Source organism: Oreochromis niloticus, linkage group LG15, assembly GCF_001858045.2.
Source record: "Oreochromis niloticus isolate F11D_XX linkage group LG15, O_niloticus_UMD_NMBU, whole genome shotgun sequence".
Classification (NCBI taxonomy): Eukaryota; Metazoa; Chordata; class Actinopteri; order Cichliformes; family Cichlidae; genus Oreochromis; species Oreochromis niloticus.
Genome location: NC_031980.2, coordinates 2,420,734 through 2,435,555, shown reverse-complemented (window position 1 = coordinate 2,435,555; position 14,822 = coordinate 2,420,734). Strand labels below are relative to the sequence as shown.

General features: G+C 42.5%; 1 protein-coding gene across 1 annotated transcript in view; it reads left to right on the top strand.

Moving 5' to 3' along the window:
* The window catches only part of nrxn3b (neurexin 3b), a 307,342-nt gene that overhangs the window by 224,741 nt on the left and 67,779 nt on the right, over nt 1–14,822 (top strand). The window contains 1 exon segment of the mRNA XM_025898582.1: nt 3,230–3,411. Within this exon segment, the coding sequence (XP_025754367.1) occupies nt 3,230–3,411 (182 nt within the window).

The following is a 14,822-nucleotide window of genomic DNA, read 5'->3' as shown; positions in this document are numbered from 1 at the left end:
ACCCAGTGGCCATAACAAGATTGCATTATTCAAAGCTGGAGATGAAAGTCCCCTCTGATAGACTAAAATAACGCTCTCTACAGTCGGTACTGTTTGTAGATTTGATTCCTTTGATGATGTTTCCCCTACAGTTAGCATTTCACCAGGCTTCGTGGCTGTGAAAGCCCATGTGTGTATTTTACACATCATTTCTGCTATTTATTGCTTATTAATCCTCCAACCTTGTAAGCACTGATGGAGGGGGGGGAAAAGTTGTGGCCAAAAGTGATGGCTCATCTCTTAGAGAATGCCAAGAATGAGCACAACATCAGAAGAAATAGTCTGTGGTAATTACAAGGGAGAAAGGAAAGGGACATTGGAATAGTTGGAGCGCGCTGAAGTGAGGAGGACTTTCAGACATTTCCAAGAAGCAGAGAACAAATTAGCCTGCTTATCGCCTCTTTTATGCAGCCGAGTGAATTAGAATCCTAGATGCTGTGTCAAAATCTTTGTTGCATTGTTACCAAGAAAATCAAGGCAAAAATCGGTGCACCTGACCCTCACTTTGGTGTTTTGATCGGTCTTAAAATGCTTGTGAATATAAGTGAATATAAGAAATGAACATTTTTATTGCACTCAGATATTTTTTTTTCGTGTGTGTGTGGGGGGGGGCAAACAAAACAGCTTTTTGTGCTGCCCAGACAACTTTCCCAAAAACAGCGACCCAAAAAAGAAAAAACCTTGAAGACTATTGTTCATTAACAGTTTCAGGTAAATGCCCGAGGTCGTTTTAGGTAAGATAACTGAGAGCATGAGTGTGAAAATATGCTAGAAATGTTATAACATGCCATCGCTTACCCCTCCGCCCTCTAATTAGTCTCTTTGCAAAGCTGCTGAAATTTATATTGGTGCTCAGTACGTCCACACTTAAATGGAAAGTCCCAGCAGCTCTAGCTTCAGTGAAATTATTCAAATCAATGTCTTGACCTTGGAAATGTAGCCTGACATGTGCATTCTCTCTTTTCAGCTGTGTAACATTTTTCCCCCTCCTTAATCTTTCAGATGAGCCTCAGAAATGATGCCATTCTCAATACTCTTGCATGCATAGGCTGTTGATATGCAGTGGACTTCCTCTGTGTGTGTGGAAATGCAGCTGGTGCAGTCTGGGCCCCGGCAGGTTGTTAGGGAAATGTGCTACATCTCGGCGATCTCGGGTTCTTTCTCTTCTCTGTACTTGTGCAGATAATCACCCACTTGTGTGACTGAAAATGTGAGAAGGCATCATGTTCCGAGTGTTTGTGCGAATGCGCACGTGTTTGCACACTTTTAGACTGCATCACGATGTGCATTTATGTCTCCATCAGCCCGCCTGCTCTGTGTGCGTGTGCGTCAGCCCGTTGTGCGTGTGGCAGCCTGTGTGTACTTCATGCTGAACATTGTCTTCTTGAAACACTAAGCAAATCTCCTCAATGTGATAATTGGCTCCCCGGGGTGCTTGTATCTTTGCTGCTCATCATCGTCATCCCCTCCAAAAAAAACCGAGTGTGTGCTAGATGAGATAGGCGAAGTTTGCTCGTTTGCCGGGGAAACTGATCCCTAGTCTGCCTGAACTCTTTTGGCAAGAAGAAACTTTGAGGCAATGAGACAGTGCAGCCAGATCGGGTGCAACCTGGCTGCAGGCTGCTGTCTGCCGCCTCTCGTAGCATCAGGGGCTGTTTTCTGATGCACTGCAATGGGTGAAATATGCTCAGTAGTTTCATCTGCAGTAATGTCTCTGACAGAAGCTGAATGATTTTATCACTTCTGTTCAGGAAAAATAAAAATATCTGCGTTAAAACCATCCATTTATGATTATTAGCTATAAGAAATGAGGCGGTTTGTTCAAAGCTCGGCGCACGGACGACCTTCGCTGGTGGTTTGCAGTGCTGGCACCTGAGCTGTGTAAAATACAGACCTGTTTATGTGCCTGAAGGCAAATAGAGATGCTCATCTGGTCACTAGAGTCTCTCCCTCTTTTTTAGTCCCTCTCATCCATATGTTCTTGGAGTCCCCAGGGTATTATAGACCACAGAGCAGATTGTTGGCCGCTTCATTGGGGAAACAGCGAGACAGCTGGGCACCCATCACACGGCCAAACAGATGTTCAGGTGACTTGCAGAGGAAGTGAATGGAAAAGAGAAATGGCGAGGGGCGGGAGGTGATGCGGAAGAAAGGGAAGCCGAGAGTTGATGGAGGCAGCAAAAAATGAATTAATACATTGATGCCCAAACTCCGAGACTTCATAAGCAATCCAGCGTCGCCCTCTGAGGTGGGCCACACGCTTTCCGCTCTCCTTAGGCCACAGGAACCGGTTTTCTCCCATATTGATTCACCTACTAGACTATCCGCTGCAGGTCTAATGCCTCAGATCTCTCGATTATCTTTGGCTAAATGCGGACGAGACGGCTAAGCGGCTCAGGGAATCAACGCTTTAATTCAGACTCACCTCAGGGAATATTCAAAAGTTGGAACTGAATCCCACCCTGAAAACAAATAGCATTGGTCTTTCTTGCCAGTTTCACATAATGATAAAAAAGAAAATCCGCAAACAGTTTTCACAGATTCTCTGGCTGAGGGCCAAGCTTGATCCAGGCAGAGGCTCTAATCTGACACAAATCTGCATATACATACATACATATATATATATATATACACTTCCCTACTGGTATTGACTCCTTTTTTTCAACACTGCATTTGTCAAATTAAACCAGACAAAAGTTCTTCAATCCCCCTCAGTCCCCCTTCTCTTCTTTCTTGGGCCAACCTTTGTTCTTTGGTTGCAGGTTTCATGTATAATACATGAGGATTGGGAGACTTATCCGATTCTGGCCATACCGGCTGTAATTCCCTGGGAAGGGGCTATATTTAAGAGCTGGATAGGTCAGAGATGGCGTCAGGGGAGCAGCTGACTTCTACCCAAAAGGTGGCGGTGGCTGAATAGCATTAAAATCCTAAAATAGAACTCGACACAGTTACATTGTCGCCCCGGCGAAGAAGCTGTAACGGAATTACAGTAGATTTAGCCCCTAATGGAAGAAGCGTTAATCCAGTTTTGTCAGAAACGTGTCTTGTTTGTGACAACACGATGCTCCCTGGCGTCTAGTTAGTCTCTGTTTGTACATCACAGATTTCAGTTTTCACCTCTTTCTATTTGCCTCTATTTCTCCTACAACAAATCTAATTCCTGTTGTTGTTTCTTTTATTTCCACAGCTGGCACGACCTACATCTTTGGCAAAGGAGGGGGTCTGATCACATACACGTGGCCCAATAACGAGAGGCCAAGCACCCGGACGGACCGGCTAGCCGTAGGCTTCAGCACTACCATAAAAGATGGCATCCTGGTCCGCATCGACAGCGCCCCACGTCTGGGTGACTACATCATGCTCCACATTGTACGTATTATTCTTGTCCATTCAAAATTCAGCACTCAAGTGTTTCAGGCATTACAACCAAGGTGATGACCACAAACAAACCTCTGATTCATTCCTTTCCTTGTGGCAATCTTCAGGCAAAATTCATCCCACGGTGCTCCGACTGATTTATACACACAATGTAGACCCACTGAAGAAAATAAAACCTTACTGCTCTACTCTAAGTCTTTGCTCATCCAGAATAACCCCACTTCTCCACCACAGCCAGGCTAACTCCCAACATCTCCATACCTATGTATATGTATGCACACACACACACACACACACACACACACACACACACACACACACGTTGGAGAACCATAGAAAACAGGGGTGCTGCGATTTGGAATTCTCAGCCAGTCGACTGTGCACCCGTGCAGCATCTTAATACTTTCACATCGCGACCTTGCGTTTGACTCGTTTACATAAGCATTACGCATTTACATAATCATCAACAGCGGCTTGATGAATGCAGTGTGGAGTCACTGCAGTGGATGCATGTAGAGGTAGTGTGGTCGGGGAAGGGATGAGTAGCTGCTGACGCCAGGCAAAAAAATAAATAAATAAATAGATTAAGAAAGAAAAAAAAAGATGCGATGATGAGGAGGAGCTACAGTTGCTAAAGCAGATTGAAAGTCTTTTTCTTCTTAAAGAGCTCCCCTCATCTCCTGAGTGCTGGCCATGTGGTGCAGAGAAGCAGCCATCTGCTCTGGAAAGATGAGGGCCAACAACAAGCAGTTTGGAGCTGCCTTTACAGTATAGAGAGATAGGAGTGTATGCACGTGTGTGTGTTTCCTTGTGCGCACAGGTGAGAGAGGAAGTGGAGTGGCACAGACAGAGGGAAAATAAAGACGTACAGTGGGTGATGTGGGAAATGCCTCCCCGCGTGTTTCTAACTGACTGAGTAATTGCAGGAAAGTCTAAAGGAAGGAAAAAGGATGCATTTTTAATTCTGCTTTTCAGATATCGCGGCACAGCTAGCCAAGCAGGGTATCTCGTATAATTTGGCTGCGAGTCATTGAGCGATGAATGTCTTCGTTCCTCCAGTCTCACGCGCTAATGAATTTATTAATAGAAAAAAAAGCAACTGGAGACTTCACCAGTTCATTCAGAGAGGCAGCGTGTTCTGAACACAGCGTAGGTTCTAGCTGCTTGCGTGGGCTACACTGCAAATATTTCAGATGATTTCTTGACAGCCAAGGGTGTACAAACAAAGTGGGTTTCGTTTAATATTTAAAATGATTGTTGCCTTAAACTATAAAATAGTTGAAAAAAAAAAGCTCCCCCATGATTGAACAGAGACCCGATGAAGAAAGCGAGGTTTTTTGCCCGCGCATCAGACTTTGAGGCAATGTTCGGCTGTGAGCTCGGTAAACGTCGTCAGGAATAATCTGCTGCCTGATCTCACCTCTAACGACTGCTGTTGTTACAGGGAAGCATAGATTATCATTTGCCTCACATTAGACCTCGAACTCCTCATATGTGCAGTTGTGGGAATATCAGAGACCAAAAACAACACTCCTGTCTCAGGAAGTTGTGTACGTGTAGTAGAAATGCTTAGAAATTGAGATTTGTTATTAAATAATATTTCCTAATGACATATATAACATCTTTGCTGTTAGTGTTTTTCATTTCGCAGTAACTCTGGAGGAAAAGGTTACGAGCTTTTTGCCTGTCGATTCTGGATTTATGTAGCTTCATCTTTACGGTTATTAGACCTCTTCCTCAAAAGGAGCGCGCTCTCTTGTCAGACTTTAACATCTTTCGATGACAGGATGTGGTCAACAAAAAGTAAAATAGCTTTTGTAGTTTTCCACTCCAATTTTCTAACTGTGCAAAAGTCTTGAGCCACATTTTTTGCTGTGGGAATGGTGAAACGTATACAAACATCCATGGAAATGCAGAATATAAGGCAGTGTGTACACTAATGAGCACGAGTCAGTATTTGGTATGCCCACCTTTATTCTTTACCACAGCTTGAACTCTCTCATGCAGTTTCTTGTCTTTTCTTTAAGTTGTCCTCAGGAATAGTTCTCCAGGCTTCTTGAAGGACATTCAAAGCTGTTCTTTGGACGTTTCAGCCTTTTGTTCTGTTCTGTCAGGATGATCCCACACTGCTTCAGTAATGTTGAGGCCAATCCAAGACTGACGGCCTTTTATTGAAGCTGTCAGATGCTTTCCAGGCGGCATGATGGAGTGAACTCTGATGATACTTTTTTCATAGTTCCATAACTATTTACAGATTGCTGTAGACACTCGCTGTTGTACCTCTCTCCTGACATCCCCACAGACATATTGATGATGATTTAAACCACAAATTTAGATTCATCATTCAATGAGAACGGCTGGTGCTGATTTTCAGTCCAGCTTCTGTTTCCACCATTCCACTGAGACCGTTTCTGATGAGTAGATGGATCAACTGGAGGACCGAAGGCATCTCTCAGGTCCTTCACCTTTCTGAAGAACATGACTTTCAGATACTGAAAGCAGCAGATGCAGTTTTTTCAGCCCTGCTACATCTTCCTTTGTCCTCCATTTGCCCATTTTCCTCAAACACTTTAAGTACAAACTGCACGCCATGCTGAGATATGCCAAGTTTTCAGCTAATACCTCTTTGGGAATCATGTTGTTGCTGCAAATTACAATTTTATCTTTAGGAATTTTGGTAGATTCAGCTGCAGAAATGGGAAAGACTGACCTGTTTTTATGACTGACTAATATTAAAGTCCCTAAAAATACAGTTTCACACTGGTTCTTTAATAAGTTATCTGTTACTGTATGTGACACAACACTGGCTCATCCCTCGAGTTCGGTGTGTTTTTATGGTTGAATAATTTGTAGGTCAGTGTTAAAGGGTCCGATAATCACGACTGAACTTAACTATCGCTCAAGACCACTTTCAAAATTACAAGTCTGGCTCCTTGGAAGCAAAATCTAAAGAAAACAGGGGTGTCTCAGGACTTTTACGGTTTACGGTAACTGGAGGATCATAAACACCGTGAGTCTTTCTCTGACCTTGATTTTAACGTATGTGTCTTCTGCTTTCAGCGTAGATAAAACAGTACACATTGCATTTTCTCTGCAGAGCCCAGAGCACTGAGATAAAACAGGCATCTTGAGGTGAGACCTAATCACAGACTCCCTCCTTAGTCTTCCTCTCCCTTCTCGCTTTCTTCATTATCGCCTTTCCATGATTAGCTTACGGCTTGTTTGGCAATCATGAATTAAAATGCTGATTGTAGTGTTTACATTTTAACCGCTAAGAACAACTGCGTGCTTGCTTTGAAATGCGAGGGGCAATTTGGCATAATTTTGGGAGGTGAGTGCGACATTTTACAATCGCCGGTAGCTCATTTAGGAGTTTGTCTGACGTGAATACAAAGAGAGTAAAACAGACGAGAATCCTTGTCAGCTTCATGTTGATAAGATAAAAACTGTCATATCATCGTGTTTGAATCGGAGATGACTTTTAGGTGGAAGACAAGTCAAATCTGGCTTGTGGTAAGACTGCAGTGAGTTAGTAGTAACACGCGTTTGTGGGTACATGAGGTGCACATTAAAGTCGCATGCGAGCTTGAATCCACGGCAGAAGAACTTTCAGCCGTGGGCTAGATATATGATGGTTGTGTCACACAGTTTCTCTCTAGAGCCTGCAGCTGAAGATTACCCACGATGTAACACACACACAGGCTCACCATCAAAGAGTGAAATGCTTCAGAATCTCACCAGTACTGCATTTATTTTTTTTTTACACTGAAAATCATCATTACAACAGCAGCCGCCACAAACAGACAATTAATGGCACAAAGTTAAAGAAGCTGCCTAATAGACGGTGACAAAACCTGTTTCTTTTTCTTTACAGCGATGACTCGGCAGGTGGTAACTGTTGTTAAAGGCTGGAATTTCAAAACTGTCAAAATATTGTCTGGATATTAAAGGAAAAACATTCCAGTCTGTTCCTTTGAAGATGCAATCTCATATCGTCTGTTTTAATCATTAGTGACTGTAAAAAATAAGGCAGACGTTATTAATTCAGCCAGTAGTAATTTACATACGCATCATGTTCTTCAAAGTGGTATTCTGCTATGTAAGAAGTTAAAGGGGACCTATTACGCTTATTTCCACTTGCATGTTTTTCATTCTTGAGCTCACAGCTCAGAATGAGGCTCATTTATATGATGCCGGACGCTGTTGGAGCCCCTCAGTTCATCCACTGTCGTTGCTTCCTCAGCCTGTGGGCCACCTTTCCTCTGATTGGCTGTCCTCAGTAGACAGAAGGTTTGATCAGCAGGTGGGTGGGGTTTCTGTGCCGCAGAGATGACCACATTAGGGCCGTCAGCTCTCACTGACATCATACACAGACAGGAGTACAAACATCTGTCTGAAACAAAGTGTTTAGAGCAGTCTGAAGCTTTTGGCTCACAGGAATTACTCGCACAGCCGCTGACCTCATTATCTGAAAAACAGAGAGAAGTCCAGGTCTGCTTTTTGATTACACGACACAACAAGCACACTGTGCTCAGGCACCAGAGGCATTCTTTGTTTTCTGTCCGACATTGTTCAAACACTACGGAGCGAGTGAGCCGAGCCTGGTTAATCACGACTCGGCCCAGCCCGGATAAACTCGCTTGGGTGGAGATGCTGTAGGTGACAAGTTGGAGTTGTGCGAAGCTGAAATTGAAAACGATCCATCAGGCATCATGTCTGGCAGCTCTTTTGGTTTCTAATCAGGGGAGGAAAGGTACAGTAAGGCACCTGACGAGATAAAGACTCCCCGTTAAATGCAAATATATGCTGCGCTCAATGCAAAATCATTACAGTGCAAAATCCAATTACAAGTTCAGACATTTAAGTATTGACTGATCACAGAGGCTTCTGTTTGAACCATAAAATTTGTCTTAGTAATGCTGACATTATTATTTGTTTGCTTTCTCAAACTTCCAGCTTGACAAGTCTATTTGATTTGAATTGAAGTGATCTAAGCGAGGTCTTAAAAAGCTTCACATCAGAAGTGATATTTTATGGTTTGCCCAAAAGAAAAAAAAAAGAAAAAATTTTGTGATAACAGTGACGGGCTCCATAAAATGCCTCAAACGAATAGACATATGCTCCAGATGCGTACCAGATGTCACCAAGCACATGCAAAACACCTATATCCCGCCACCATCCATCATCCTCACTCTCTCAGAAAGATTCACCAACCAGACAACCAGCCAGGCTCGTCTCATCTAATGAAGAAACGGCACATGGAATTCCATTACCCACTTGAGTTTTCCCCTCATGCTAATTCACTGGGAGAAAAGGTGCGACTGCTGGATAATTGAAAACCCCAGTGCAGGCACTCAGTCACAAGATGCCGACCGGGATGAGTGGCAATGGATGGTAAATGCACCAGAGCAGTGTGTGTCAGCTTTTGCAATATACACGTGCATGTGCAAATACATACAGAGTTTATTGATTTCATGCAGGAGAACAGTTCATTCAGTTTTACACACTTTGCACATCCATCAGGTTTGTGTTTCTGTGTCTAACAGAGTCTCTTTGCCTCCTTCCCTCTCCTTCTGGCAGAGCTAACGTAAGATGTTGGATGTGTACCTGTGTGCATCAGCGCGTATAGGGCCAGCAATGTATCGCTTCTATCAAGTTACTCTTGGCCCGGCAAGGAAAGATAGATATTATCTTGGTTACGGTTCACGGCCTCTGATAACATTACAGCTTCTTATTTTACTTTGTATTCCACCATTTGATTCCCTCCACGGAAATAAAGAACAGGGAAAATATACCTCGCAGCTGTTTTCACATCTATTTGCTTGGAGTACACGCAGTCAGCATTATGGTAACCTTGTTGGTAAATAAGTATTTTTATGAGGCTGAACAGCAGAGTCATTTTTATCTCCACTGCGTTATTGTTATTCATATTTTCTAGGAGATGCAGCACATTGCATTGTTTTAGCTCGTGGCTGTTGCCTAAACGCACAGCAAAAACATTATTACGAGAATATTACTGACTTTCACTTGTATCCTATGAAGTCACATTATTAACATTAAAGCTTCCCTTTGGTGACTTGGGTGAATATTTTGGTTCCTCCCACCTGAAGATAGCTTGCATGCTTGCTAGCAGATAGCGTTTGGACAAACTGTCGTGTATATATACAAAAAGAAGCTGGATTTTGAAGGAAATTAGGTATTTTGACACAATTATTTAAAATACAGGACTAGTGGCAGGCTGCTTTTGTGAACTAGTAGCAGTATTGTATGGATGATGCTGAGGCAACGCTGATGAAGCACACAAAACAGAAGCTAGCTTTGTGTGGTTGATTTAACTTGTATAGGCGGCCAAATAGATTAGATGTATTACCTGAGCACTGTAGCCTTTATATGCACTTTATCACATTTAATTTCCCATTATGTAGAGAGCACTAGCAGCTTCTTTTATACACTCACAGTCGGCTTTTGTTACCTCTGCTTTAGCTGTTTTCTAACACCAACACCAGTCTGAATTTCATTCAGCTGTTAGTCTCTTCCACATCTTACCAGAACACTTGAATAGAGCGAGGTCATCATTAATCCTTTTTGCAGCACCCGTTCTTTTATCACACTTCACTGTATACTGTAGTGACTTGAGATGTACTATAATATTCCATTTAAGTAATGTAGTCAGTCTTTTACTTAGCTGAATGCACAAAAACGTTAACATCAAAATATACTTGTACTATAAAATTGACGAGCAAAGCATTTACTTGTACTGTTTATTTAAGAGCTTCACACAAGGTGACAACAAACTGAATAAAACTTGTAGTTGTATAATTATAGTATTAATGTCATTTTAATACATTAATACTTACATCACTTTGTGTTGCGGATGTCAAAAAAGGAGCTATGTCTGATTACATTAAGGAATCCAGAATAGATCAAAATGAAATCTTGTCTTACTTATTTTAAAAACTGAAATACTGATATAATGTTACAAGCACATACACTATGGACACATTATGCACACCTAAAGGAGCTTCTCTGCCATAGTAACGCATGTCATGAAGCTCCTGGTGCTCAGTTTTTGTGCTGATGTTAATGCTACTTACTTTTTGTTGAATAAATGTAGCTGAAACAAATGTATCCTGGAACTTTAGCAGACTGGAAGATTATATAATGTACGTAAGGTAAAAAAAAAAATGCCCCAGGTCGTCCCTAAACTGACAAGGCTTGGATAAATGTAGTGTTCACTAATATGAAGGTAACATGGGACCGGGGACAAGGCTGCAGATTTTCAGCATGATATTAGCTTTTTGTGATTAGATTAAATGCAGTTTCATTAAGTATAATGCACAGAATAAACCAAAGTCTTAAAGGTCATACAATTACACTTTGACTCCGTGTCCCTCAGTGAGACAGACAATAATACAGAGCCATTTAATTAATTACTACCAACTGACAGCAGTGAACTCGGGGCACTGAGGGCTCCAGGGAGTCTGGGCCTCGAGGCGGTTGTCTGCTTCACCTGCTTGCTAATCCAACCTTGTGTGCAGCGCTTACTAATGAAAAAAAACACGTAGGTAAGATTTCGTTGTGCGTTAAGAGAAGCGGAAAGCTGCATATAATGCTGCAGTGTGAATATGAATGGGCTGAAAAAAAAATGGCATACAGTACAAAGTACAAGGAAGTTTTCATACAAGTTTTTTTTTTTTACATGGTTTTCTGTATATTTATCAAGGGACTGAATCTTACCATTTACGATTATTTGCTGTTAAAAAAACCCAAAAACCCAATAATGTGCTGGCAGAAAATTATCAGGACTTTGATTTACTCTTGAGAGCTCTTTGCTTTCCAGCTACAAGGTATCAAGTCATACGTTAAAGTACTTTTTCGTGTCCTGATTTATACTTGCTGATGATTTGCTCCACCAGAAAAATATTTTTCTGACATTCGTGAATTGACACAGAATAATCAAGGAACGAGGGTGAGAATGTGGTGCTTGCGGGTATTAATAATTAACAACATCAGCAGGCACCTTCACTGTGACTGAAAACGCAGGAGAAAAAAGATGCTCTGACACACTTAAATGCACATTGCAAGGAAAGCCTTTTTGTGTCTTGTAGTTTTTTTCCAAACAACACATGCATGAATACACCCAAACATATGTAACGCGAGTGCTTGTACTCCGTCTTTCTCTCTTTCTGGCTCAGCACCCACATATTCACCTCGTCTCTCGCTTTCCGCTTTGGCCACGTACATGCAGAAACACACGCACACACACGTTTCCACAGGCTCCTTCAACAAATTTTCACACCACGGTACACTGACACTCCAAACATGATACGAAGGCTCTTCAGAGACATCTGCCTGTCAGTCATCCATGTCATCCAAAGGCACTTTTGGGAGAGCAGTTTATGTAGCAGACCTTCTGGTACACACACACAGACACACACCACATCGCACTCCCGCTACCATTTGGGAGAGCTACAGCAAGTAATAACTGCTCGGGTTAGACAAACAGGGCACAGCATTATTACAATGTACCCATGTGGTCTGTGGCCTTAGCCCTGGCCTCAGCGATGTATATTTCATGGATTAAGATGAAAAATTCAATGAGCTACAACAAACTAGTGTGCCTGCCTCTGTCTTCTTTGCTCTGTGACAGCCAAAGCCCTGGGGTATGCTTGTATTTTCACAGCTTCATGGTAGGACATGAATTCCATTCGCACTGTGATGAAGAGACAGAAGAAGAAGGAGATGAAAGCGAGGTGGAGCAGAGTGTTTGAAAACGTGAAAAACTGATACAGGAATTTGAATGAAAATAAAAACTGAAGAAATAGAAAAAGTGGGAGTAAAGAGGAAGAGTTTGGGGGAGAGAGAGAGAGAGAGATGTTGGGTATTTTAGAATTCAGAGCAGGATCAGAGACGAAGTTGGCTCAGATAGGTCTCAGCACACGAGCACATTGGCTGTGAATTCGAAATTATGTGTTGCCTTTCTCTCTCGCTCTGACGCCGCACCACCACCACCACCCGTTTTCTCTCTCTTATCTCCCACTCCTCCTTATCTCTCTCGCCCTCCCTCTCTCTTTTTCTGCACTATTGTTTTCACACTGAAGGCTAGATCGAGTGCTAGTGCCGGTCATTCAGCTGGCTTCAATCCGACTGCAGTGTGAATAACAACGTTCCTAAAGCTCCCGGTACAGGTTCTACTGACTGAGGAGGTGGACAGAGTCATTTCAGAGGCAGCCATTTTCATTTCAAAACCCTGTTCTCCTCTCTAAACAACAATTTATTATAGCAACAATATTTGAGAGTGTTAGTCCTGACACATTTTTAGTAAGATACCTTCGGTTTCTCACTCCTTATCAGACTTCAGTAAGCACTCAGTGTTAGATCTATCACAGGGCGCCTGTGGCTCAGGCGGTAGAATGGATCGTGGACCAATCCGGCGGTCAGTTGTTTGATCTCTGGCTCCTCTGGTCCACATCCTTGGGCGGGATACTCAACCCCTCACAAAGCGATGCATCAATCACAGTGTTAATGCATATTTGTGTATATATGTGCTTAAGCCATAGAATAAAGTGCTGTATGAATGTGTCTGAATGGCTGAAGGAGTCTTGCAGTAAGCACTTGAGTGCTCAGTTAGAGTCGAAGAGTGCTATATATCTAAGTACCAGTCCATTTAGCATATTTAACTCTGCTTCTTTATGTTGTTCCACTCAGCTGTGTCAAAGGTATCTTCCTACAGTTTCGTCTGTATAACACTTAAACAAAATAGCACATTTAGAGACGTTTGCGGGCTATAAATAATTAGGTATGCCACTGTGAGTGTGCATGGTAGCTGTGCAAATCCTTCACATTCATTACATTAGCCAGTTCTTAGAAAGACTGTTCTTAAACATCGGTAAGCTAGAAGCAGGACATGTGAAAAAGTGATTGATGAGCTGATAACAAAGCTAATGATGAACATTTAGAAAGTAAAAAGACGGATATTTCCCTCAGATCAGCTGCTTGATGTGCAAAAACTGCAACTGTCTGCTAACTGTATATAAAAGATGGTCATAACCACCATGATGTCACCCTGTAATAGCGTTGTGCTTTCCCTATTATGGGAACAACATGTTTGCTTGTTTGTTTTGTTTTTGTTATGATGTTGTGTGTCTGTATGTAGATTGTTAGTGTAATATTTGTGACCACAGGAAGAATAGCTGCTGCAGCTGATGAGGATCTTCATAAACTAAAGTAAAACTAGTGTTTATTTCATCTTGGTGTTTTTAAACCGGACGTGAGGAGGGAGGTTTAAATCTGACCGAGACACTGAGGGATTGTAGCTGCACCCCAGAACCCAGGTGTTGCTGTCTGTTGACTATAATTTGAACATCGGATTGTATTTAATTAGACTTGAGGCATAAGAATATGAGTAAAAATGTTTATTATGGTCACAAATTCAGTGAGAAATATGAGAAGTTTCCTATTAGGCTTCTAAACAGAGTTCTTTTTGTATCCCACCTCTGGATGTTAGTAAGAATGCTTCCTAACAGCAGCTTCACTTCTCAGATCCGGAGGCTGGCTCTGTCTACCTTTTATACGCAGTCTACAGTCACGGCCCAACATTTATCCTAACAACAAATGAATTTAATTAGCTTCACTTTCTTATATGACACAGATGCTACAGTATCTGAGCTCAGAGCGCGTCACTTCAGTCGGCAGCATCCTAATTTCCTCTGTTTATCCAGCTGCAGATGCAGTGCTATGCGTACTTGAACGCTGAGCGGGGATATCTTCTGACGAACACCTAATGAAAGATCAGAGGGATTTGGAGTCGACCGGGGTGTCTCTCACACACAAGGCTAGGAGCCGTGTCAGCTCCAAAGACACTCCTAAATCCTCCCGCGAGGCTCGGCATTACCCCGTTACAGCCACTTTCTGCTCCCCCGCCATGTCTCACCTGAGCCGTCACAGGACAAAGAGTCAGACAGAGAGTCAGAGATGGAGGGAGCAGGAGTGAAACGGTGACGGAGAAGTAAAACGAAATAAAAGAATGAGATTCACATTTAGGCAAATTGACTCTCTTTCGGATTATTGACGAGCAGGAGGGATGATGAATTGCAGGCCAGCTCAAGTGATAAACGTCAACATTAGAAAATAAATCTAGCGGAAAGAAGGCGAGAAGAAAAAAATCTTCTGCCTTCCGTATCAGCAGCAGCGTGGCAGATTGGCTCCCTCACAAACACGCGCGCACGCTCACGTACATCCACATACGTGCACGCTGCAAATGTATTCATTGAGGATTAAGGACCTGCTGGTATCAAAAAAAGCTGCATGAAGTTGTTTTTTTTCTCACTGATAAAAAATAGAGGGATCAAATTTGAGTGTGAAACTCCTTCACAGATGGAGTGAGAGTGAGTACCTGTGCA